Here is a 27,650-nt window from a genome sequence, read left to right as displayed (position 1 = left end):
TTCAAAATAAAGTTTGTTAAAAAAAAATAATAATAATAACCCTCCTGAGGCCAGTCCAATGGTATAGTAGTTAAGTTCACGTACTCCGCTTCAGTGGCCCAGGGTTTGAGAGTTCAGATCCTAGGCACAGACCTATACACTGTTCATAAAGCCATACTGTGGTAGCATCCCACATACAAAATAGAGGAAGACTGGCACAAATGTTAGCTCAGGGCCAATCTTCCTCACCAAAATAAAATAAAATAAAATAAAGAGTAACCCTCCCTCAACTTTATATCTTCCTCTAGCTATTGCTGTTTCTTGCATTTCACAGTTAAGGGTCTTGAAAGCACAATCTGTAGTTGCTATTTCCACTTGATCACTTTCCATTCACTCTAATTCTACTACCAAAGACTTCTGAAGTAGCTCCAATCAAGATCATCAATTACAGGGGCCGGGCTGGTGGCCCAGTGGTTAAGTGCACACGTTCTGCTTCAGCGGCCCAGGGTCCACTGGTTCGGATCCCAGATGCGGACATGGCACCACTTGGCAAGCCAAGCTGTCATAGGCATCCCACATAGAAAATGGAGGAAGATGGGCACGGATGTTAGCTCAGGGCCAGTCTTCCTCAGCAAAAAGAGGAGGTTTGGTGGCGGATGTTGGCTCAGGGCTAATCTTCCTCAAAAAAAATTAAATAAATAAATAAAAAATAATTAAAAAACAAAAGGGGGCCAGCATCTGCTGCCAATCCTCCTCTTTTTTGCTGAGGAAGACTGGCCCGGAGCTAGCATCCATGCCCATCTTCCTCCACTTTATATGTGGGACGCCTACGATAGTATGGCTTGCCAAGCAGTGCCATGTCTACACCCAGGATCCGAACTGGTGAACCCTCGGCAGCCGAAGCGGAATGTGCGAACTTAACCACTGCACCACTGGGCCAGCTCCTGCTGCCATTCTTACTTCCTCTTTTTCTCTTAACCTTCAGAATAAACCCTGACCACTTGTCATCACCTATATATCTACTACTCCAGTCCAATCCATTATCATCTCTTGCCTAAATCATTACAATTATCTCCTAATTGGTCTCCAGGCTTCTGCCATTTTTCCTCTAGTCTCTTCCTCCTCTCTTTTGAGGAAGATTAGCCCTGAGCTAACATCTGCTGCCAATCCTCCTCTTTTTGCTGAGGAAGACTGGTCCTCAGCTAACATCTATGCCCATCTTCCTCTACTTTATACATGGGACGCCTACCCCAGCATGGCTTGCCAAGTGGTGCCATGTCCGCACCTGGGATCTGAACCAGTGAACCCTGGGCCGCCGGAGCGAAACGTGCGCACTTAACCGCTGCGCCACCGGGCCAGCCCCTCTTCCTCCTCTTTTTAAAATTTAAGTCAGATCACATCACTTTTTTGCACACAAACCCTCCAAAGGTCCTCATTCGATCAGTTAAAGTCCAGGTCCCCACAACGGCCCTATATGACCTTGTTCTTCTCATTCCTCAGACAAACCAAGAACATTCCTGCCTCAGGGCTTTTGCATGTGCTCTTGTCTTCTGCCTGAATCATTCTTCTCCCTGGCTCATGTCCTCAGATATCTGCTCAAATGTCCCCTTAGCGGAGGCTTTCCTTGACCACCCTACACTCTATCCCTCTCACCTGCTTCATGTTGTTTCATAACTCTAATCACCACCTGACACAATTTCTATATTGTCTGTCTCCCCCACCAGAACGGGAACTCCATGGTGGCAGAAATTTATTAGTGCCTGAAACAGTGCTTGGCACATAGTAGGTACTCCGTGAATACTCGCTAACTGAATGAGTAAAAGAAGGAAGGAGGAAAGGAAGAAGGGGAAAAATAACAGGCAGAAGAGAGGAGGAGGAAAGCAAAGAAACGAGCAGTTGAGTGAAATGATGGTCGCTTTTTCTGACAGTGCACCAGAGAGGATCCGTTTTTGAATTACAGGAAAATTAAGCCACAGACCTGGTCAGCATCGCCCCTTAGAGAGAACAAAATGATGGGGGCACGCTATGTACTAATTTAAATAGGTTAAGTACTGAAAATTGCCAGGGGGATGCTTTTGTAATGCTGGCCAAATTACAGAATTCTTGCCCAAATATGTGAGGTTTTTTTTTCCTTCCTAAGATTAAATCAAGTAAGATTTCAAAAGAAATCTACTATCAGCCCAGCTGGAAGTTAGCCGGCGGGGAGAGGAAGGAATGGGTACAAGCAGAGAGCTTGTTCTGAGGTTTTAGCCTTTGATGGATCCTGTGACCAAGAGACTGGCCAACTAGACCAGGTCCAGAAGTTTGCTTTAAACAAAGAACCTAGAGGATGACAACAGATGCACAGCTGCTACCATTTAAATGCAGAGCTATAGAAATTCTCGTTGTTTGATTTGGAAAAAAGGATGGCAGCCTAGGAAGCCCTGTATGCCCATTGAAGCAGACGCAGTAGCTATGCGACTAACTTCAGGCAAAGCACTTGGCCTTTTGTGCTTTACTCAACTCGGGGGTGGGAGGGAGGGGGGGTGGGGGGGGGAAGTGGCTCAAAAGGAGAACTTTAGTGAAAAAATAAGATTCCCTGCACCTGAGCCAAGTTCTCCAGAGCAAATGGCTCACCGATCAGACCAGCTGGCATCAATGCCTGACAGGGCTGACACGGAGCCCAAGCCCCACAGAGGCTGCAGGTGGCTGGGCCACACAGGCTCCACTCACGGAGTTCCACATGCCGCAGGGCTTCTGAATACTTACATTTCTCCTCTTTTCCATGCTTGCTTCTTCAGCTGCTTTCTGGTACCTTAAGAGAAGGGGGGAGAAGAGAAGGTCCTCAAATTAAACTTACATTTTTACTCTTTCAAAGAAAACCACTTCTGCCTACCTATTTCTGCCGGCAATTGTCTTTAATCGACTCCAGCAGAAGAGGCAGAGAATCAGAGCAGCCCTCATTTCCTGCGCTGTTCCAGTCATCTGCTCTGATATAACAGAAAGACGCAAGTCGATGAGGTCAACGCAGGGAAGTAACTGGATGGAGCAGAAAGTCTGGGATTTGAGTCCCAGTTTCATCGCTTATTAACTGTAATCTCCGGCAAGTCACTTAACCTCTCTAAGCCTCCGTTTCCTTATCGAAAATGGCTTTATATATCTACTTTCAGGGTTACTGGGAAGATTAAATGAGATCATGCGTGTAAAAATGCTTTGGAATTAGTCAAAGGATATAGCATTGCATTAATCCTAGGATGCACATCTCCCTCACATTATTGCCTTTGAAATCTTACAACGCTCGTCAGTCAAATGATGCAGAGGTAGTCATACTGCCTCCAGACCACCAGGCCAGCCCCAACCCTGGTCCTTTTAATTAGCAGTATTTTTTCTTAGTGATGCAAAAAATAGTGGCCTACAGTCCGTGGCATCTTAGATTTGATCAACAAGCATAAATAATTTTATTTTTTTTAATTTTTAAAAATTTTAAACTATTTTTTATGTTTTTGGTGAGGAAGATTGGCCGTGAGCTAACATCTATTGCCAATCTTCCTCTTTTTGCTTGAGGAAACTTGTTCCTGAGCTAAGGTCTGTGCCAATCTTCCTCTATTTTGTATGTGGGTTGCTGCCACAGCATGGCTAGATGAGCAGTGTGTAGGTCCACACCAGTGATCTGAACCCACAAACCCCAGGCTGCCAAAGTGGAGCACGTGAACTTAACCACTATGCCACCAGGCAGGCCCCCAATTTTTAAAAAATAAAAAATATGGGATAATATTATACATACTATTCTGCATCTCCTTTTCACCATTTTAGAATAGCTAAAGTTTTCATTCAAGAAATATGTTCTTGGGGCTGGCCCCATGGCCGAGTGGTTAAGTTCGCGCGCTCCGCTGCAGGCGGCCCAGTGTTTCGTTAGTTCGAATCCTGGGCGCGGACATGGCACTGCTCATCAGACCACGCTGAGGCAGCGTCCCACATGCCACAACTAGAAGAACCCACAACGAAGAATACACAACTATGTACCGGGGGGCTTTGGGGAGAAAAAGGAAAAAATAAAATCTTTAAAAAAAAGAAATATGTTCTTGGGTGCCGGCTCCGTGGCCGAGTGGTTAAGTTCGCGTGCTCTGCTGTGGCGGCCCAGGGTTCGGATCCTGGGCGCAGACATGGCACCTCTTGTCAGGCCACATTGAGGCGGCATCCCACGTCCCACAACTAGAAGGACATGCAACTAAGATATACAACCGTGTACGGCGGGGTTTGGGGAGATAAAGCAAGGGGGGAAAAAACAGATTGGCCACAGTTGTTAGCCCAGGTGCCAATCTTTGAAGAAAAAAAAAAAAAAGAAGTATGTTCTGGGGCCGGCCCAGTGGCGTGGCAGTGTAAGTGTGCACGTTCTGCTTCGGCGGCCCGGGGTTCACCAGTTTGGATCCCAGGTGCAGACATGGCACCGCTTGTCAAGCCATGCTGTGGTAGGCATCCCACATATAAAGTAGAGGAAGATGGGCACGGATGTTAGCTCAGGGGCCAGTCTTCCTCAGCAAAAAGAGGAGGATTGGCAGCAGATGTTAGCTCAGGGCTAATCTTCCTCAAAAAAAAAAAAAAGCAGTGAAAGAAATAACCAATAGAGACATTAGTTCCTGCTCTCAGACAGCTTACAGTTTAGACAGTAAACATATAAGCACACAAATATATCCAGTCATATGCCTCATAACGTTTCATTCACTGATGGACCACATATAGGACGGCAGTCCTCTAAGATTAGTACCATATAGCCTCCGTGTGTAGCAGGCTATGCCATCTAGGTTTGTGTAAGTACACTCTATGATGTTCACACAACGACAAAATCACCAAACAACACATTTCTTAGAACGTATCCCTGTCATTAAGTGACACATGGCTGTATATATACACACACATATACAAACATATATATATACACATGTACATACACACACATATATGGTGATAAATCCTTCAAAGAAAAAGAGTATTATTAAACAACCTAACAGAGAAACCAAACTGAGAAGGCAGGGGGTGGTGTGCGTGGTGTGTGTCAACAAAAGCCTCTCTGAGGAAATAACCTTTAGGCTGAGATCTGAAGTTTAGCCAGAAGGAGTTAGCCAGGCAAAACAAGGTGAGAGAAGTATTCCAGGCACAGAAAAAAGGCACAGAGAAAGGCCCCAAAGCAAGAAAGCATCTCATGTGTATAAGGTACACAAAGAACTCCAGTGTTGCTGAAGCACACCCGGAAAGGGGGAGGGCAGGAGAGGATGCTGGGAGGCAAGGGCTTTGCAGGCCATGCTAAGGATTTTGAATTTAATCCTAGGTACAATGAATGGGCATTGACATAATTCATGTTTTTAAAAGAGTGCTCTGGATGCTGTGTGGAAAATGGAGTGGAGGGGGCTGAGAATGGAGGTGGCATCAGTGAGAGATGATGATGGCTTGGCCCAGGGTGGTGGCATTGGAGACAAAGAAAAGTGAATAGATTTAAGATATATTTCAGAGGTAGAACCAATAGGATTGGTAACCAGGGGAGTGAGAAGAAGCCAAGAATGATTCCCAGGTTTCTGGCAGCTGAGTTGATGGAAGTACTGTTTACTGGGATGGAGAATTATGAAGGACGAACAAATTTGGGGATGGGGAAGATCAAGAATTCAGTGAGCCATGTTAACTAAAACATCCACTTTGTGGTGGCAGTGATTACACACATGTGTCTAGAGCTCGGAAGAGAGAGCTGAGCTAATAATATAATTTTAGGACTTGTCTGCCCACAGATGGTCTTAAAGCCAGGGGAGATCACGGTATCATCCACGAAGAGTGTGTAGTGCCAGAAAAGGCCCAGAATTCGGTCCTGGAGACTCTTAACATTTAGCACTCAGAAGAGAAAGAAGAGGTGATCAGACAGAATGATAAGGAACAGACAGAGAGTTAGGAGGAAAACCAGGAGACTGCCAGAGAAGCCAAGAGAAGAAAATACGTGGGAAGAAAGAAGTGGTGAGAAGTCATGGAAGACAAAGGCCAACAAACATCTCAATTTAGCAACACAGAACCCTTTGCTAACCCTGGCAATGCTCTTCCATTATAAATATAATTAATTAACCCATAGTCCTTTTAATGGGCATTTGGATTGTTTCCAGTGTTCCACCACTACAAATAGTGCTTTGGTGAATGTCCTTGTACATTATTTTTTCCCATTTGGACTAATTTATCTGTCTGAGAGAGACCCTAAAAATGGAAAGGCAGAAGCACAGTGGATTATAGCTAGAAAGGAACTTAGACCAGCCTTGAACTTGTGTTTCCACACCCCTTGGGTAATCATCTACAGTACATTACAGTAATAATACAATATATGAAAGCCAGAGCCAATCCGCAGACAGGTTTATTCTTAGCCAATTGTTTTCCAAGGCAAAGTATTTACACTGTGGTTAGTTGGTTAAATAAGCTCAGAGGTTTCCCTTCTCTTTACTCTCCTAAACAGAAATATAGATTTTTTTTTCTTCTCCCCAAAGCCCCCCAATACATAGTTGTATATTCTAGTCGTAGGTCCTTTTAGTTCTGCTATGTGGGATGCTGCCTCAGCGTGGCTTGATGAGCAATGTTAGGCCTGCATCCAGGATTTGAACCAGTGGAACCCTGGGCCACTGGAGCGGGGCGCACGAACTTAACCACTCAGCCACAGGGCCAGCCCCCAGAAACACAGATTTAAAGAAAGAAGATCAAAATAGTTTTCATCTTCAGTCCTGTCCTTTTAGCACTGAGGCATCCATAAGACACAGGTGTAACTCGCACTCAAATATCACTATGCTTTATTTGTAATGAAGTACTAGCTAAAGAGTAGATACACGGGGAGAAATGTTCCACACCACTGCTTTCTTCCTAGTCAGGTCCGTGGTAACTTTACATCTTATACTCTCAGAATGCTAAGAGATGCTGAGGTGCAATACTTCTGAATTTAGTGTTAGACCAGGATTCAGGCCTCAGACTTTCCTCAAAGGCATTTAGGGCAACTAGCATCATTCTGACACAAAATATGAAGGTCACTGATTTGGGGATGAGAGGAAGACATTTTGAAGATCCAAATTTGAGGGAAAAAATATTTGCAATGAGATTTCTAGAATTAAAATCTCATCCCTCTTCCCTTCCCAGCTCATCTCGTCCTCCAGTCTCCTTTTCTTCACATACAGAATTTAATCTTGCAACTGCTCATTAATGCTCAGCTGGGAGGCAGGCAGCTGATGGAGGATGCTAAAATTATCTGGGGGGTAATAACAGTGTCGCAAACTTTCTGAGGCCAGAAAACAGAGTTCCTGAGCCATGACTCTTGCTTGTATGCCCTCAAATAGAGCAAAGGGGACACAGAGCCAAGAAAGGGAAAATGGAAACTCCCAAGTTTTAGGCAATGCATTTTCTTCTGGAACAATTTCACCACTAAAATGTTACAGAGAAGCAAATAAGTTAACCAGGGAGATCTAGACGTTAACCAGGGAGATCAATTTTTTCTTAATGAAGAACAGTCACAGTAAACTAAATACAGATCCTGTTCTTTTTTGGGACTATGGAATGGGTAAAGTTATAACAAGAGTGGGAGGAGCTGTGACATGGGGGAAGGGATCTGTGTGCTGGATTCAGCTCTGCCACTATCTTGGGGTGTGGACTTCAGTCATAATTGCTAGACATCAAGTTCCTTATCTGTCACAGGAAAGGGACAAAGCTTAGCCAGATCAGTGGTTTTTAAATTCTTTGAGCTGCAGAATCCTCTTTTCAAGTGATATCTTATTTAGAACCTAACATATAAAACGGATCAAAGCAGGACTGCTGGGGCGGAAGGTTGCAGACTCAGCCCTTTAGATCTTCTCGTCTTCCCAGAACCGGCCCCTGAGGTTCCTCTGAAGAACTCAATTAAGATAGTTGGGAAACCACTGGGCTAGGTTCCCTTTAATGCCAAAAATGTATGAGTCAAAGAGGAATCTTCTGCAAAGAAAACAACTTCCACCAAAAGAGCCAAATTTTAATCAAGCAAAGGATTATGTTACGCTCAAGTCAATGGTGAGTGAAACCAAAGCTAGCCATTCAAACTGGCCCAGGAATAGGACCTTCCTGACCTCAAATTTAATGATTCATGTAGTACAGAGGTTTAGCAAAAGAAGCCTGTAGCTACAAAGTACTCATGAAACACAAGCTCTGATGCTAGAAAAATTACTCTTATGTACAGGGGCCTGCCCGGTGGCGAAGTGGTTAAGTTCACACATTCCGCTTCGGAGGCCTGGGGTTCACTGGTTCGGATCCCAGGTGTGCACTTACGCACCGCTTGTCAAGCCATGCTGTGGCAGGCGTCCCACATATAAAGTAGAGGAAGATGGGCACAGATGTTAACTCAGGGCCAGTCTTCCTCAACAAAAAGAGGACGATTGGCAGGGGATGCTAGCTCGGGGCTAATCTTCCTTAAAAAAAAAAGAAAACAAAGAAAGAAAAAAACCTCTTATGTACATGTAAATGTAAAATGTATTGTTAACAACTAGAAAGTAAAGCTGACCTAATTCTACAAACATCAGCCAGATTAAGCTTCCTCCAATACCACTTTGCATTAGTCTCTGATCAGCAAACTTCCTAAGGTTTCCTATGGTCTCTTAACTAGGCCTGTATAGGATTTACTAATTCCAAACCCCATAATAGAGAGCGTTTCAAAATAAGAGAAAATCAGGTCACTAGGTATTGAGAGTAGACATGTGTATATGCTTTGTGGAATACAGTCCTGCAGTCCCTTTGGGAACCTAGTGAGTGAGCTTTAAAAGCTTTAAGAAATATCAGAAATATGTCTCTACCGAGTATGAAACCTGGAGAAGAAATCCAGGCTGGTTCGCTGGTTTTCACTGTCTTAAGTGCACCTCATGGCCTGTCCTACTTCTGTGCCTCACCTCCTGTTCCCCTTCCCCTGTGACAAGTAAAAATGGCAAGCAATAGGATATATTGGAGAATATGAGGAAGCCATGTGGTATAAACCTAATTTGGCCTGACCTTGTCTTTCCAAAAGGGCCTGACCGAGGCCGTTGAGCATGCATTGTATATCTGCTTTAGAGATTCCCTATGGCAAGAGCAAAGGCCCTTGAGATAAAGGCGCAACCTCCCTCCCCCTCCCAACTTTGGCGTCTCCTTAAGGATTAAGCATCTTTCCTTAGGCTAGAAACTGATTGCTGCGCTCACCTGTGACTGCCCAGCTCGAGACAATAGACTTGCCTCCTGCTACGCCCACCAAGCCCACCAAAATAGCAGACCCACTACCTGCTGTGTCCATCAAGCACTGTGCCGACAGGGCAATCTTGTGACTATTGTGGGAGGGACATTTCAATCATATGTAAAGCACCCTCTTTGGGGGTATATAACCACTCTGTACACCTCATTTCTTTGGTGCCCTTTCTTCCTCCGGGAAGAAAGGCCCCGGGCCATGGTCCTCAGATTTCTGCTCAGAATAAACTCACCTAAATTTTCATTTATAGATTGGTTATGGATTATTTTCATTGACACCTGCAATGTCACCACCATCCTCCCAGCCTACCAAATAAAATTCTATTCATCCTCCAAAACCAGTTCAATGTGTTAGAATATATGTATCCGATTTCTTCTAATACTAGACAGAAACAAATCAAAATATTAACTTGGGCAGGTTACTCTCTACACCTCAGTTTTCTTAACTATAAAACAGGGATAATGTCCCTGCCTTATACAGTTTTTGTTAGGACTACAAATACAATCATGTGTCGCTTGACGACGGGGATACGTTCTGAGAAATGCATCGTCAGGCGATTTCCTCGTTGCGTGAACATCATAGAGTGTACTTACACAAACCTAGACGGTATAGCCTACCATACACCGAGGCTACGTGGTGCTAACCTTATGGGACCAGCGTTGCATTGTGGTTTGTCATCGACTGAAATGTTGTTATGCAGTGCTTCGTTATAGTATCTGCTTCTACCAAGAGTCTAGCATAGCGCCTGGTACATTGACTCTGATTAATGGGTTCAGGATTTACAGTTGTGCAGAATTGCCATTTGCTCTTATAATCTTCACAGAGAAAAGACAGTCAACCTACTATGCTATGAGAAGGTGACCTCTAAGGTCCTTTTGCACTTTCTCTCTACAATATTAAGAAGGCCTCTAAGACGAACAGCTTTTTCCAACTTCCTAACTCTCATCAGTGCTATTACAAGACCCAAATCCTCTATCTTGAGAATTGGCTGGCTTGGACAATGAGAGAATAAAGGAGTGAGTAGAGAACTGAAGAAGGGGTGAGAGTGACTGACCAAGTTAGGGAGGGAACGAAGTGAGGCCAGGAAGGGGACTGACATCCACGGCCTGGGTGTCCTGGTTTGGCCAAAGAGCAGGGTCAGTGTAAATAAGAGACTGGAACAAGTGGAAAGCTCTAAACAGAGAGGAGGTGTTCCCAATGCACATTTCAGGGATGGACTCTGAGTGATGGTAAGGCTGGGACTGGATGCAGGGGCATGGGAGGCTCGTGCAGGTTAGAGAAGTAGTGAAGATCAAGAAATCATGAGTCCAGGGTATCACACAGGTCATTTATGTGGACCAGTGATTTTTCACTGGAGGCACTAGTGGCTCCAAGGGACATTTGGAAATGTGTAGAAATCTTGTTGGGATTTCTCTCTCACCCCCTTTTCTCTTTTTTGATTGTCACAGTGTCATGGGGTGCTACCAGCATTTGGCGGAGAGCAAGATGATGAAGACCCTGCACAAGGAAGATCTGCCTCATCCAAAATGCCAACAGCATCCCCCATTGAGAAACACTGAGAAGAGAATGAAGCTAGAAGCTAGTGTCCCCAAGAAGGAAGGAGCTTGGCCTGGAGGCTGGTACACCGCTGCAATGAAGGGGAGGATAAGAAGAGTAGAGTATAATTAGATGTGAGCCTCAAAGCATAGGTTGAGAGCTTCAGAACAAGGCACGAAAAACAACAGATGGGAAACAGCAGTGGAGATGTTGAGGAGTAGCAACCCTGACTCCTGGTCCCAGAATCTTCCAGGGAAGCATGTGCAGAAAGAGCAGGCAGCCACTACCCAGAGACAGATGCACGTAGAGGGGAAGCCAGCTGCAGTTAAAGAGAGGTGGGGCTAGGGAGGGTGAAAAGGGTAAGAATGTGGAGAAGTTTCTCTGCAAAACAGGGAGTTTCCAAGTCCCATTAATCACATCTCAACACTGTCTCAGATCCTTCTTTTGTTTTCCATTCCTGCTGCCCCTCACCCTCAACAGCTTTCACTTGGGTTCTCAAGAATGCCTTATAACCTGTCTCCATACTATCAATCTCTCACCTTTCCAGCATACCTTTTACCCTGTTGCCAGAAGCATCTTTCTAAAGTACAAGTCTGATCACGTCATTCTCCCCGCATGAAAACCTTCAATTGTTTCTACTGTTTATCTAACTAAATCCTAAACTTAGCACGGCATTCGAGGCCTTCCATCATCTGGCCCTAACTGAACTGTACCGGTCCCTTCTCCCTTTTATATTTCTCCATGCCAGACGGCTTGCTTTCCTATTCCCTTTATTCCTGTTCAGTTTCCACAATCCTTTGCTTGAACCTATCATAAATCTTATTCATTCTGCTTTATATTCAAGTTCACTGCTTCAAGTTCACAAGTCCATCTCTTCTACAACCAGTGCTTCCTAAACTTCCCAGAAGGTAAAAATCACCCGGGATACTTGTTAAAAACACAAATTCCTGGGCCCCATTCCAGACACAACAAATCAGAATCCTTAGGGAAGAGGCCTGGGAAGCCATTATAGGATGATTTTAAACATGTCAAAAAATATCTTTGACACTCCTCCCATTAAAAGTAGAGTCAAATTCCCCAAATTTTATTTTTATGTTAACTTGCTTATCAAATTTTTAATGGATATGTGTTGTCTTGGTCAAATGTGTATGACTAGTCATTGTTAAGTATGGCTCGTAGCAGAAAAAAAATGTTAAGGACTCAGAGTAGGGTAATCAAAAAACTTTTAAAGCATAAGTATATCACATTAGGATAAAGTTGTATGGAGAAAGTGAAATGGAAACTGAGTTAAAAAGAAAAGGAACAAGTAAAATTTCTGCCAGTTAAAAAAAGAGTTTATTTGTGTATTTTAAAAAATGGATGATGATGGGTATCAAATCTCTGTGGTATTTAGATTCCACTGGATATTTTAAAAGTGATGCTACGACTTTTAATTAAAATATCAATATTATTATTCAAATTACTATTTAAATACAATATCACTATTTAAACCTAAGGAAAAAAAAAAAAAGTAGAGTCAAATTCCCCTCTGTCTAAATATGAGCCAGCCCTAGAGACTCGCTTCCAATGAAGAGAATGTGGCAAAAGTGATAACTTCTGAGGCCAGGTCATAAAAGGCAACACAACCCCTGACTCCCTTCCTCCTTTTTTCTCTCCCTCCTTCTGTCTCTGGACACTTGCCCTTGGAACCCAGCCAACCAAGCCAAGCAGCCATATGGAAAGGCCATGTGTAGGTGTTCCAACCACAGCCCCAGCTGAGATCCCAGATGACTGCCAGCATCAACCGCCTGACTTGTTAGTGAGCCTCTAGACGACTACGCCCCCCAGTCTTTAAGCCATCCTGGCTGATGCTGATGTAAACCCTGCCCAAACTGGAGACTCACAAGCAAAATAAATGTCATTATGTCAAGCCACTAAAGTTTGGAGGTTTTTTTTCTCATGTGGCAAGAGATAACGGGAACACTATATTATTAATAAGTACTCCATGTGATTCTTAAGATGAAGGAAGTGTGGGGACTTCTACTATATAAACTATACTAAACTATACTGTTAAGTTCCTTGAGGTGAGGGACTAAGTCTTAACAACACTCCAGATCTCAATGCTTTTTTTCTGAAATATCTTTATTGATTTTCTTTTTTTGATAAGACTAATGCATGTTGGATATAAAAATAAAGCAATTTAAAACACATAACGTAGAAGGCAGAGGCCTATGCAGTCTCACCCCACCTTCACTCCACCTTAAACAATAACCAAGGTCAACAGTTTGGAAGGGCAGTGTTTTCCACATAGGAGGTGCTTGCTGCAGTTGTTGCTGAAGAAAAGGTGACACTGTAGATTACAGAAACCTCCTATTGGTATTCAGCTGTATCTTAGATACAACTCCCAGAATCACTTTCTTCAAATCTTTACCATCTTTCTTCTCTTAAATATATCATAGCTTCCTATTAATTAACAAACTCTACTGGTGAGGTAAACCTACCACCTGCCTAAGTTCCTCCCTACCATGGCATCTCCAAGTGAAGTCAATGTGTTTACCATCCCTGCTATACTATTGACATACACCATTCTTTCTACGTTTGTTGCGTGCCTACTGTCTTCCAATCACTGTGCTACACATTAGGGATCTGCAATAAGCAGGAAAGCTGGCCTCATATCAAAGAACTCATCATCTAGAGCCGGGGTCAGCAAACTTTTTCTTAAAGGGCCAGATGGTAAATATTTTAGACTTTGAGGGCCATACAGTCTCTGCTACAATTCTGCTGTTGTAGCATGAAAGCAGCCACAGACAATACACAAATGGACATGGCTGTGCTCCAATAAATCTTTATTTACTAAAATAAGAAGCCAGTGCGCTGTAGTTTGCCTATGTAGTTTGCACTGTTCAACAGAACTTTGTGCAATGATGAAACGTTTCTGTGATGTCCAACATGGTAGCTACTAGCTATATGTAGCTATTGGACACTTGAAATGTTGCTAGTGCAACTGATGAACTGAATTTTAAATGTTGTTTAATTTTAATTAATTTAAATTTAAATAGCCACATGTGTAGTGGCTGCCATACTGGATAATGCAGGTATAGAGTGCACCTAACATTCACTGCAACTAAATCAAAACTTGCCTCAAAACTCTTCTCAACCAGAAAGCCTTCCTGATTGGCTTCTGCCCACGAAGGCCACTCCCTCACCCTTATTCTGTATATAGTCCTTACTCCTGTTCATTTTGGACTGATTGACATTTTGTTTAATAATTATGCGTTTATAATTATCTTTTATGTTTGTAACTTTTTCCTTCCCCAACTAAACAAAAATCCAAAGACAGAGAATGTGTCTCTTGATCATTATCATCATCCTCCTTCTCCACAGTGCCTTGCAAGGTGCTTAAAATCCAGAAGGTGCTCAATACAGCTACTTTATATCACACACTTCCTTTACCAGTTTCCCTGACAGGTGGTAATGTTTGCTCAAGACAGATGGTCCTTTTGGATCAAAATCAGTACTTACTTGGAGAATCTTTCTGCAATAGCTGATGACTTGTTCTTGTTGATAAGAGAAAGTTCTTTGGCTGTTACCCTCAATGATAGTGAAGCCCATTGCCGTCTATTAAATGGAGTTGATTCCATCTTGTCTCAGATACTCAAAAACCTATGCAATAAAGAAAGTCAGAATATTAGACACAAAAGAGGATTCTCCAGCATCCAAGGACAGGCAGCGGCGTGGTGTAAGCGAGATAGCAGAGAGCCCTAGACCAGGAGACCACACTCTTCTACCGGTTCTCTCAAAAACTGTAACCTTGGTCAGATGATTCAATATCTTTGGGTTGTAGTGTCCTGTAAAATGAGAAGCTTAGACCAGATGATCTCTAAGGTCCCTTCCAGTTCCATCATTTTATGACTGACCCCACTGTGCAAATATCAATTGGCCTTTCCCTGAACTTAAGTCTGTTCCAAAGTCACATTTAGAGTGGAATGTTCCACTCTTCTGAGTTACATCCCAGGGGAGGTACAATCAGCATCTCTGCAAACTCAGGTCCAAATTAGGTCCTACCTACATCCAAGTTTCTTTTGGCAGCCCTCTCTCCCCAAGCTCTGCAACACTGACCACTCACTGTTGAGGAGAGAGCTGAGAACACAGCATGGTATAATACAAAGAGTGAGGGCTTTAAGGAAAGATAGACTTCAGTTGAAATCATAACTTTGTTACCTTGAACAAATTATATACATTATTTTCAGTTTTAGTTTCTTTAGCTGAAAAAAGAGGATACTAGCTACCTTTATAGGGTTTTTGATGTGGATTTAAGAAGACATATTTAAAATACTAAGCATGTTATAGTAGTATTACAAGCATATTAAGTATAATATATTAGTCTTGGCTTTTGTTACAATTCTTATTATTTTAAAGCCTTTTAACAATTGGGGAAGAATAACACATTTTAAATTCAGAAGATAAAATCTCTATACTTAAATTCTTTTCTAAAATCCCTTCAAGTCAAAGACTGCATAAAGCCATGCCCTTAACATCGCCTAGTCCCTATCCATCAACCTGGATCGCTGGGTTTTGCCCCAGTAATTACCAAAGGAGTTCCAACCTTTGTCCAGAAGAGGTGAGATTAGCAATGAGTCAATAGTTTCCTCATTTGAAGAGTGAAAAATATAGATGAAAGCACTACTTGCAGCTCTCTTGACAACAGCAGAGCATAACTGATCTGGTAGAATGTATGGTTCATCAGGTACTGCTTCCAACAACCTTGACAACAGCAGAACATGCAGTGTGCTTAACCAGGCAACCTGGGCTTCCATTTCACACTAAAAGTCCTATGATGCAAAGTAAGTGATAAGCAACCCTAAAAGACCACACTACTTTTAACGCATGTAGTATTCATTCTTCCAACTAAAGCCTTGTCTGAAAACAATACTAGTTTAGGTTTATTTGTTTGTTTTTATCCCCATGTTGGAAGGCAATACAGTACCCTCTAATGATAAGAAGCTCTGAGATAGATGCATTTACATGGGAGTGTTGGCCCCATCACTGAAAACTGTGTTCCCTTCCCTAACACTTAGATTTCTCATCCATAATAATAGTACTTACTTCACAGTATCTTTATGAAGAATAAATAAGATAAAGAAGAAAAGACCCTAACATAGAATAAGAAACAAATGTTAGTTTTTTATATTATCTCTTCTCCTTAGATAAAATAACCTTAATTTTACACATGGTCTTTGACATAAACTTGAATGTATCAAGTAATACATGATATTTGTCTATCTGCTTTCCAGTTTGTATCTGACAGACCCACCAAACACTGTCAGCCTTTTCTCCAACAAGAAAACAACACAGAAGCAACGCACAATTCAGCTAAATTTAATTATGTAAAACCACAATAATGACTCTTTAAGCCATGTTAAGGAAATACTAACCAACACTTTAAGATATTATTGGTACAATTTTGCTTCCAGTATAGGTATGGGTACAAATGTTCTCAGTTCTTCTACAGTGATCAATTGTGAATCAAAGAAAAAAATACAGAAGATATGTTCTCAAATGTTCATAAAAAAGGGAAAGCACTAATTATTTTGAGGGACTGAGTGTAATAAAGAAAAAAGAGTTTAATTTCCAAGTCTAATTCCATGGTTTTGATTACTCTCAGCCAGAAAGCCAAGAAAAGTCAGGACATCTATTTTGGTATAAGGCTAGGACAAACACACTTTACACTCAAGGAATGAAGTAGCTCATATCCTGATCTCACTTCTCCTCATAGAAGTAGACTGTTATTTCTTAGCAATGTGATTAGTACCCTATGAAACAGATAAAGGTGACAATCACCAGGTACCAGGTTACTGAGTAACTACTTCCTACAGGGGGTAAGGAGAGGGCCCTGCCCAAATACAGCACCTAATCTACTGGGCTTGCTAATGTGCACACAAACAATTATAGCAGAAGGCAGAATGGGTTAGAGGCAATGCATGGTCTAGGAGTACAGGTTTTTCTGGCTTGGTAGGAGGGAAAGGAAAAGACATCCGATTGACTTTGGACTTATGGAATGGGCAGAATTTCAACAAGAGAGGGCAGAAGAGGAAAGTGCTTCCCAGTTAGGGCGAACAGCATTACACTGTTAGGGAGTTGCAATAGGACACTTCAAAAGAGTTGCATAGGACACTTCAACGGAGTTAAGACTCTAGGTGCAAGAGAAGTTGAGGCTAAGGTAGGGAAAGACAGAAGGGGGAAGAGCTTTGAAAACCTGTTAAGGAGTTTGGGCCATATTCCAATAGCAGAAAGAACTAGCCTGTGAGTGAGCAGAGATGAGGTCTAGTCTTAAGGTGACACTCTCTAGCACATGTGTGACCTTTATGGCAAATAAAAAAAAAATAATTTCCCTGAGCCTCAATATCCAAATCTATAAGAAAAGAACTCTGTAGTGAGTTACCCACAGTCTCTATGGTGAAACACAGAAAGTTTTTAAAAAAGCAAGTAATATAATAAGAGCCATGTCTGAAAAAGATGATTGCGCATCAGTGTGTAACTTGATAAGACGGGAAAAGATTGGAGTCTAAATTACTAGTCAAGAAGATCCGAAAACTCTAAGTGAGAGGTAACCAAGCTTTAATTTAGAATAGGTGGGGGGGGCCACCCAGTGGCATAGTGGTTAAGTTCACGCACTCCGCTTCAGCAGCCTGGGGTTTGCCAGTTCAGGTCCCAGACGTGGACCTACGCACTGCTTATCAAGCCATGCTGTGGCAGGTGTCCTACATATAAAGTAGAGGAAGTTGGTCATGGATGTTAGCTCAGGGCTAATCTTCCTAAAATAATAATAATAATTAGAATAGATGGGAATGGAAAGGTGGAAAGAGAGATTTGACAGTTTTTAGAATAAAATGAACTTAGGATAAGAGAACGAATCAAAGTTGGCATCATCAAAGTTGAATGATCAGAAGGTTGTTGATGCCATTAGCAGAGAAAGCAAATACAGGAAAAAGAGGGAGAATGATGAGTTTTTGCTTTACACACGTTGAGAAATACACGTCAGCAAGAAAAATCCTAGCGATCAACAGGAAGCTAAAATTCAAGGGTAAGGTTAAAAATTAGACTCTTGTAAGGAAATGAACAATCTAAAACATCTACTTACGTAAAGCACATACCGCACTTAATCCTCACAACCACTTTACGAGATTGGTTTTATTATCCCATATTTATGATGAAGAAACTGAGATTCAGAGATATTAAATAACTTTACAATGATCATTTAGCTATAAAGTAGCTGAACTGGGATTTAAATCCATATTCTGTTTGATTCCAAAGTCAATCTGTCACCAGTGCATTCCCTAAGCAGCTCGAAGGACGTCTAAAAGTGCTTAACACTCCCTCAAATTTCTTTTTCAGAGCTATGTTGGGAAGAATACCAGCATCAACTGGCTTGAACCAGATCAAGCCCCACAGCAAGGGCAGCGCTTGCGCAGATGGCCAGGGGATGACCAAAAGATGCCCTTTACTTCATTTTAATACTAGAATCACTGCCCTACAGGAGCCTAGGCCTTATTAGCATAACATGTGATGTATGTGAGAGCATGTTTTCAGACTGCGCCTGAACCAGCTAATACCCACCTCTACATGTGACAACAAAACTTCCCTTTTAAACATTCATTCCCCACCCGAAATAAAAGACATCTGCTTCCCTTTGTTCGGAGAGCCATGACTTTGGAAATGATTCTCCATTGTCTCCTATTCGCTGCAAATATACTCTACTTTGTGTGACAACCACTTCTGGGGGAGAGTCTGATTTTAACTTGCCAGCAAAGTGGGTCCAGCAAACCCACTTTGGTTTGGTAACAAATCCTCTTTCCACTACAAGTAATGTATAATGATTAAAATCATCACTTTTAGCAAGGTAGAAAATTGGGTAGCAAAATCTCTGAACTACTTAGCTGCAAACCCATGCAAATTATCTTTCAGTAAGAGCGTAGTGGCAAGTATCTTCCCAGAACGTGAGCATCAGAGATAATCATCCAGTTCTTTCAGAAAAACTTAATGTGAGCTTGGGCCCTCATGAAATACTCTCCACTGTGAGTAACTGGGCTTTCATGGGCTTGCGTTAAAGGTGTGCTATCTCCCCCGACTTACCTGCTCTCATTCAGATGAGAGTCCCATTCTCAGACTTTAGTACAATTTCCTTAATCCTAGAAATCCTGTCAAGAGTGAAAAGAGGGGGCCGGCCCCGTGGCCGAGTGGTTAAGTTTGCGCGCTCCACTGCAGGCGGCCCAGTGTTTCGTCGGTGGGCGTGGACCTGGCACCGCTCATTGAGCCACGCTGAGGCGGCATCCCACATGCCACAACTAGAAGGACTCACAACTAAGAATATACAACTATGTACTGGGGAGCTCTGGGGAGAAAAAGGAAAAAAATAAAATCTTAAAAAAAAAAAAAGAGTGAAAAGAGCATGTACCAACACCTGGAAAGACCTGTCCAGAAGGAGATAGTCAGTCTGGGCTAAAATATCCTTGAATATTTTTTCCAGAAGCCCAGTGGACTTTAAGATCCATTCCACTGCATTGCCACATAAAAACACTAACAGTAGCTGTCACTTATTGGGCACTTACTAACTCATTTAACCCTTACAACCCCCCTGGAGATAGAGTAGTGCTATTTCCATTAAAGAAAACTGTGATTTATTAATGTTAAGTAATTTGCCTAAGGTCACATAGCTAACATGTGGCCCAGGAAGAATCTACTGTCCAGACTCTAAAACCCAACCTCTTAGGTCATATGCATTCTGCGACTACTTTGACTGTGAAGGAAGAACTGCTGGATTGGTTGACAGTTGTGTGCAAGAGATAAAAGAAATGGGCATTACAAAAATAACTTTAAGATTTTTAGCCTCGGAGACTGGAAGGAGAGTGGTAAAACAAATAATAATAGGATACATAGAAAGGGGAAGCATTTGCTAAGAAAGAAGATGCCTTCAGTTTTAGATACATATGGCAAATTTTTCCATCGAGAGAAGAAATTAAGTAACCAAATCCCCTTTTTTTACAGTAAGGGAATTGAGCCACATAAAGTTCCCATAATTTTCCCAAACTCACCAGCTAGTTAGTATGAGAGCCAGAGTTCTAATTCCTGGTTCAAAGTTCTTTTTATCACACCAGGTAGCTTGAAGTGGGACAACTAAATGTCCTTATGGGTAAGCTGCAGCCTGGAGATAAAGATCTCTGGAACTAAGGTCCTTGAAACTTTGAGGGTTGGGCAATGACTCACCGGGAAACTTGGCCTCAGGTATCTGCCTCCTTAAGCTATTGCTTAGGGTGAGGCCTGTAGCTGCTCCAGGAAGCCTGCTCTAATAAATTCATTCACAGCAAGTGAACTGTCTCCCAGAAACTAGGCTGAGCCAAAAGCAAATGAGCTGCCACGAATCAAATCCTGTTCTTATACATCAGTCTCTCTTTCTCTTTCTCTCTCTCTCTTAGAAGTGCTGTTTTACTTATTTTTGCCTCCTGAGATGATTTCTTGTGCATGAGGCATACTTGCCTGAACATAGCCTCAAAAAACTAGAAAGAACAAAGCACAAACTCACTTGTTAAGAGAAATTGTTATGTTTTAGAAACAGATTGTAGAGTTTTAAAGTCTTTTTTTTTTTTACCAAGAACTCTTTCCCATTTGAACATCAACAGGTAAAAGGAAGCAATAATTAAAAGAAAGAAAAACAACCTAAAAAACTTCAAGGTGCAAAAGGAAATTTAAAACAAAAGCAACACGAAATAGGTTCCCACATAATGTTTTTTCAGAATATAAACTACATATATCTCTGAGGGTGTATTTTTGTAAAAAAGATAGTGACTAAATTCACGTACTTGAAAAATTTTTTGAAAGTTAATAGCTTTTGTTAACCTTTTACTTTGAAATAACTTTAGATTTACACAAGAGTTGCAAAGATAGTACAAGAGTTCTCATAATATACCTTTCACCCAGCTTTATCTTACATTATCACAGTAAAATTATCAGAATTAAGAAATTAACACTGGTACGATACTATTAACCAAAGGGCAGGCTTCATTCAAATTCTACCAGTTTTTCCACTAACGTCTTTTATCTGTTCTAGGATCCTAAGTCTCCTCCAATCTATGACAGTTCCTCTGTTTTTCCTTGCCTTTCATGACCTTGACACTTTCGAAGAGTACTGGTCAGATATCATGTAGAACGTCCCTAAATTTGGGTTTCTTGGTTTCTCCAATAAAAAGAACCAGGGCTTCTCAGAGAAGTGGTTGATTGTAGAGCTGGGGCAGGGCAAATACAAGATGAGTCTAGAGCATCTGGAAATGCTCAAAAAAAGTTTGTTGCTTTTTTAAAAAAAATATGATGCTTCCTCAGATTAGATTAAGTTTATAGAATTTGGGGAAGAATGCTAGAGCTGATGTGCCTTTCCCAGTGCATGATATCAGAGGGTACAAGATGCTGAGGTCTTATTCCTGGTGATGTTAACTTCAATCACTTGGCTAAAGCAGTGTCTGCCAGGTTTCTCCACTGGAAAGTCACTATTTTTTTCCCTTAATAATTCATAAATATTTGGAGGGAGTACTTTAATCCTGTTCCTCTTTAAACTTTTACTTGCCAATTTTAGCATTCATGGGTGAATCTTGCCTTCAGCAATTATTACTACAGTGTTCTAATGGTGATTTATTATTGTCCTCATTCCTTCTATATTCAGTAATTGCAATTCATTTATAAAGAAGAATTGTCCTTTCTTCTTCATTTATTTATTTATCCAATCATTTATTTATATTAGTATAGACTCACAGATATTTACTTTATTCCCTGGGTTGTAACAATTTCTGGATTATTTTATTCTCTAGGTTATTTTATTTTGTTTCTCAAATTGTTCCAGCTTTGGCAACTTGGAGTTCTTTCAACTTGGCTCCGGTGTCCTTTCAACATGCCACCTCTTTTTTTTTTTTTTAAGCACTTCCTCACTTTCTAGCACTACAAGATGTTCCAGACTCATCTTGCATTTGCCTTGCTCCAGCCCTGGAATCGATCACTTCTCCAAGGAGCCCTGGTTCCTTTTATTGAAGAAACCAAGATCTGGGTACTAGGTGTGTTCATTGTTACTGAGATGTCTCTGCTTCCAGGCTCTTTTAGGGGACAGAACCAGGAAATATATGTCTATATATTAACTCATGTATATACACAGATCCATATTTCTATATTTATCTCTGTATCTACCTATCTGTAGGTATGTGTATATATACACATATTTCTTTAACCATAAATTCATAGTGATACTTCTGACTCCAGTCTAGCATCCCAAGATTCATTCTAGTATTCTCTTTTATTTATTTGTAACTTTTTTCTCTGATAGTGAGAAGCTTAAGTCCACAGAATTTTAATTTTGACGTGAAAAGAGACCTAGAATCTCCAAAATTATGCTATTACCAGTTTATATTCCCTCGATACACCAAATATTTTTTCATTCTGCCTGGAATGTTATCCCTACCTCAATCTATTCATCTTTCAAGACTCAAGTGAAAGACTACCCCCTCAAAGGACCCTTTTCTGAACTGCCCTAGCCCTAGACCCAATCAGCATAGGTCACTTCCCCTGCCTTATCATAATTTTATAAATTCTACTCAATAGAAAGATTCTTGAGGTTAGGGGACAGATATACTTTGCCTCTTGCCCTCCTAGCATCTAGTATAATGCTTTCTAAATAGAAGGAACTCTCTCTATATGTCTTGAATGAAATTGCACAAAGGTTTAAATTTTATCCAAAACACTATCAGTACAAAAAAATGAATGTTTATTGCAGTCCGAGGACTAATTGTTGAGAAAGCACATATCAGTTTTCAGAACTGTGAGTTAGTAATTTTAGCTTATTCAAACTCAGATAAACTCAAGTGATATGAAAAAAATGGAACCACTAAATAACTTCAAATACTATACATAAAAGGCTCATTGCTTTATTATTCAGCAACATGGTGACAGACAAGGCTGTAGGCATGTTAGAATAATCATTGCTACTGTTCTTAAAAGAGCTTTAGCTAGGTCTCTGCAGAAACATGCATCCTAGACAACAGGTAAATTGTAACAATGACCAAATTCCCAGGGGTCAACAAAGATGTAGATATTTGCATCAGGACAGAGTCACTTCAATAACATTTTGTCTCTTTTTTTTAATCTCCTTTTAAGAGTAATGAAAGAGAAGGTGTTGTAATGAGCAGCAATTTTACTTCTGGAAACTGCTCACCAAAGAATCAGAGCAACTTTCACTTGGCGCTTGCAAACATTCACCCTTAGTGATTTACACTTCACCAGTCCATAGATAAAAAGAAGAAGAAAAGAAAGCACCTTCAGATATCATCTCTCCTTCCTCTCGCCTGCGTCTGGGGAAAAACAAGTGTCACCACAGCCCATCTGAATGCCTGATCTTTCCCTTCTACCTTTCCAGAACCTCACTTCACCTCTACCTCTGACTTTGCCTTTTCTACTTAAAAACATGCTTACATTTCTGGGGGAGTGTGTGTGTGTGCGTATACATATCTGAAATTTGTATGTATGCATTAAATAAATAATCCTTTTTTCCCTTGAACCTCCCCCCCCACCGCCCCGCCCCCGCAAACTACCACCTCACCTTTGTCCTACCTTTACTGCCAAACCTTAGCCTCCAGGTACTCATTGTTTCCACTTCCTTATATTCTATTCATTTCTCTGCCCATTTGGGTCTAGCTTCTACTCCACCCATTCTACTCAAATTATTCTCCTAAAGATTACTTACTGCCAAATCCAAGGACAACTTCTCAGTGTTTAACCTTCTCTGTTGCCATTTGAATTGTTGATTAGTTCCTCATTTTTGAGATGGTATTTTGCCTTGTTTTTTCTTAAATGGAACTCTCCTGATTCCTTTCCTGTCTTTCAAATCATTCCCAATTTTCTCACTGAATCCCTTCTCTCTTCCTCTACTCACCCCAGTTCCTAGGCATTACTGAAGGGTTAGTTTCTCTCCTCTTTCTGGGTGAGCTCAACCACTCTCAGTCATCAAAGGTCACTTAACACCAGATGATTCCCAAAGCTGTATCGTAAGGCATAATCTTCCTGACTTCCATTCCTAGAATTTCTACTGCATGCTGGATAGCCTCAAATGTCCCATAAATACACAGCATAACATGGCCCAAATCATATATATCATCCGCTCTTACCTCTACCCCTCAAATTAAGTTTATTTAACCACAAATACTTTTTCTCCAAAGACGAGCAGGCACATGAATGTTTGCTTATATCCAAGCAAATAATATAACATCAAAGATAGTATGATATAACAAAATGTACACAAGTTCTGAAGTTAAAAAGACGTACCGGCTCTTACTCTGCCTTTTTCTAATTCTGGTGACCAATGGCAATTTAGTGACCTCTCTGAAGACTATACCGTCACCTACCTTAGCTCATCAAAAGTTCCATATAAAATGTCTAATATAGTGACATATAGAGCAGAGAGAAAGGCATAGAGACTGAGAGCATAGGCCATGGAGTCCAAATCTAGCTGTTCGAATCTCACACCACTTACTAGCTGTGTGATCTTACGCAAGTTATTATACTCTAGTCTCAGTTTCCTTATCTGTAAATCAGGGATAAAAGAAACTACCTCATAGTGAGGAGGATTTTAGGCTGGTTAATTTTAAAACTGCAGATGAGAAGCAGGCTTCGAGGACTGGAGTTTGATTGCCCTTTGTTGAGAAACATTTACACTTGTAAGGGAAACCTCCATCTGTAAAGATGCCTCCCTCTCTGTGCCAGGAAGAAGGGGGATGGCCTTATCTCTAGAAACTCTTAATGGGGAAGGCAAGAAATTGGTTACTGTCTGGCAACCTCATGTAACTGATTTAGGGTGGTGGCTTCTGGCCTTTACTTAATCCGATTTGATTCTTATCTAAAAATTGTGGGACCACCCAATGGCCAGACCTCACTGATACCATTTTAACTTTTTTACATGTTCTTTCCTTTGTCTTGTAAAGAGATGGTTCACATACCTACGCCTTAAATTTAGCCTTACTCTCCACCCACGTTTGCAGCAGTAGCTGGGGCAGCAGCAGCACCTCCTCCTGCCCGTGGGCCCTGTCCCCATGCAGCATCTCTGACTGCCCATGGGTCCTGTCCCCATGCTATTCTACACTATTCTCTAAATAAAAGAGCACTACTGCCAGATCTTGAGAGTCCAAGAAATCTTTCTTTCAACTCCTTGGCTCACCGACCCCGCAGCAATAGCATTATTCTGAGAATGAAAACAAATTCCTAAAAGTCAAGTAGGTACAACACTACCCAGCCCCTAATAAATGCTTAATAAATCTTTATTATTATCATTAATCAGTAAGTATTTTGTCACATACAATCTTTATTTTCTTTCACACATGGACTTTGTATAAACTTTTTCTCCATGTTTAGGCAGGCCCAACTTACCTCTCGATCTCTGGCCTTTCTCCATACATGCTGTTTACTCTGTCTGAAAACGCTTTAGACTCTCCCTGGCCTTATGCTACAGGTCCTAGCTTAGATGACACTTTCCTCCAGATGCCTTCCCTGACCCCTCAAGCCTGGGTTAGGAGGTTCCTGTTAAGTTCCCAAAGTAGTAGATCTATCCCTAACACTGATCACACTGTATTTTTTTTGATCACTCTGTATTTGAACTCTCAGAACAGTGCTTGACACACAGTGGGCACTCAAGTATTTGTTTAATAAAGGGAGGGATACCAGGTATCATTTATTGGATTTAGCTTTTTTTTGAGGAAGATTAGCCCTGAGCCAACATCCGCCACAAATCCTCCTCTTTTTGCTGAGGCAGACTGGCCCTGAGCTAACATCCATGCCCATCTCCTCTACTTTATATGTGGGATGCCTACCACAGCATGGCTTGCCAAGTGGTGCCATGTCCGCACCCGGGATTTGAACCTGCAAACCTTGGGCCACCGAAGTGGAATGTGCGCACTTAACCACTGCGCCAATAGGCTGGTCCATGGATTTAGCTAATTTTATAGACTAGTGCTTTAGGGGAAAAGAAAATGCAACAGAAGAGTAGGTTGTGTTTCTTCCAAGATAAATCATTCCAGATTATGGGAAGCCAGCGGATATAACCATCAAAAAATGGTCTCGGGCTGGCCCCATGGCCAAGTCGTTAAGTTTGCACACTCTGGTTCGGTGGTTCAGGGTTTCGCTGGTTCGAATCCTGGGCGTGAACATGGCACTGATCATCAAGCCATGCTGAGGCGGCGTCCCACATGCCACAACCAGAAGGACCCACAACTAAAAATACACAGCTATGTACCAGGGGGGCTTTGGGAGAAAAAGGAAAAATAAAATCTTTTTTTTTTCTGCTTTATCTCCCCAAATCTCCCTGGTACATAGTTGTACATCTTAGCTGCAGGTCCTACCAGCTGTGGCATGTGGGATGCTGCCTCACTGTGGCCTGATGAGCAGTGCCATGTCTGTGCCGAGGATCTGAACCAGTGAATCCCTGGGCCACCGCAGCGGAGCATGTGAACTTAACCAGTTGGCCATGGGGCTGGCCCCTAAAATCTTTGGGGGGGAAAAAAAAAGTGGTCTCTAGCACTAAATTCAGGTAGAAAAAAACCTGAACCCTATCAATACAGATTGTTTCAGTTAAATCCCTCTGCTGGCATATTCAGGTGTTTTCTTACAATGCTATTTCTTATAAATAACCATATGGCTTTTCAGGTAACAAGGCCAAATAGTAATTCTAGAACCCAAAAGAGAGCTAAGGTGAGAAATAAAAGTGAGGGAGAAATAATTAATTCAGTAGGTCACAACCTTGAGTGTACATAAGAATCACCTGGGCCAGCCCAGTGGCGCAGCAGTTAAGTGCACATGTTCCACCTTGGCAGCCCAGGGTTCACTGGTTCGAATCCTGGGTACAGACACGGCACTGCTTGGCAAAGCCATGCTGTGGCAGGCATCCCACATACAAAGTAGAGGAAGATGGGCACGGATCTTAGCTCAGGGCCAGTCTTCCTCAGCAAAGAGGAGGAGTGACAGATGTGAGCTCAGGGTTAGTCTTCCTCAAAAAAAAAAAAAAGAATCACCTAGGAGGTTTGTTTAAAATATTGATTTCCAGGTCCCATCCTACAATTCTGAATCATTAGGTCTGCAGTAGGGCCCAGGAAGGCCATATATTAACAAGAATCTTGAAGTGATTCTAGTGTTGGAGGTTTCTATAGCACATGCTGGAAAACACTGAAATAAAAGGGCTTAAGACCTATATGTATTCCAAGAAAAATGGAAAAACAGCAGCACAGAATATTTTTATATTGCCCACTTCAAATTTGGCAGTGTAAAGAAAAGTGCTGCCCTTTAAAGGTAGGCTAAGGTTTGGAGAAAAATTAATCTGGGACGCTGAACTGATAAATTTGTTGCTCATCACCTAGGTTTACCTAGAACTTCACTGCCCAGAAGGCTCAAAATCATTGTGTAGACCAACAACTCAAGATAATACAATTTTTTAATTCTTTTTTTCTCTTTCTTCTTTCAATTTGGTTTGTTGCTGAACTTAAAACGCTGCTTGAGAAAAATATACAAGGTTAAAAAAAATGGTATCTGAACAGAAATTCCAATTTGTTTTTATCTACTGAATATGAGGGCAACTATAATTTATTGAGATGTCAAAACTAAAGCAGGAAGCCAACAAGCTTGGGCTCTAATCTTTAATTTGTCCCTAATTAGCAGTATCATCTGCTGAACGAGTCATCTCTCAGGGCCTCAATTTCCTCTTGTGTAAATGAAGGGGTTAAAATAGCCTTATGTTTTTCTAACTGGAGGTCACAATTAGTGAGTTGTGAAATCAATTTTAACTGGGTCAGAACCAGCATGTTTGTTTGTTTGCGTTAATGAAAAAGAACAGAATGAAATAGAAAATGTCAAAGTGCAC

General features: G+C 41.5%; 1 protein-coding gene across 3 annotated transcripts in view; it reads right to left on the bottom strand.

Annotated features, from left to right (window-relative positions):
* Window positions 1–27,650, bottom strand: part of LIMA1 (LIM domain and actin binding 1) — a 79,299-nt gene that overhangs the window by 36,291 nt on the left and 15,358 nt on the right. For 2 of the 3 annotated variants that reach the window (XM_046669295.1, XM_046669313.1), the window contains exons 2-3: window positions 14,243–14,383; window positions 2,728–2,773 (exon numbers count right to left, since the gene is read on the bottom strand). In XM_046669295.1, coding sequence (XP_046525251.1) covers window positions 2,728–2,773; window positions 14,243–14,361 — 165 coding nt within the window. In that variant the 5' untranslated portion in view covers window positions 14,362–14,383. Of the gene's footprint in view, window positions 1–2,727; window positions 2,774–14,242; window positions 14,384–19,812; window positions 19,834–27,650 lie in introns of those variants that run through there. The other variant, XM_046669303.1, reaches the window with a different exon arrangement.

Source organism: Equus quagga, chromosome 1 (genome assembly GCF_021613505.1).
Source record: "Equus quagga isolate Etosha38 chromosome 1, UCLA_HA_Equagga_1.0, whole genome shotgun sequence".
Classification (NCBI taxonomy): Eukaryota; Metazoa; Chordata; class Mammalia; order Perissodactyla; family Equidae; genus Equus; species Equus quagga.
This window is presented reverse-complemented; position numbering and strand designations above follow the sequence as displayed.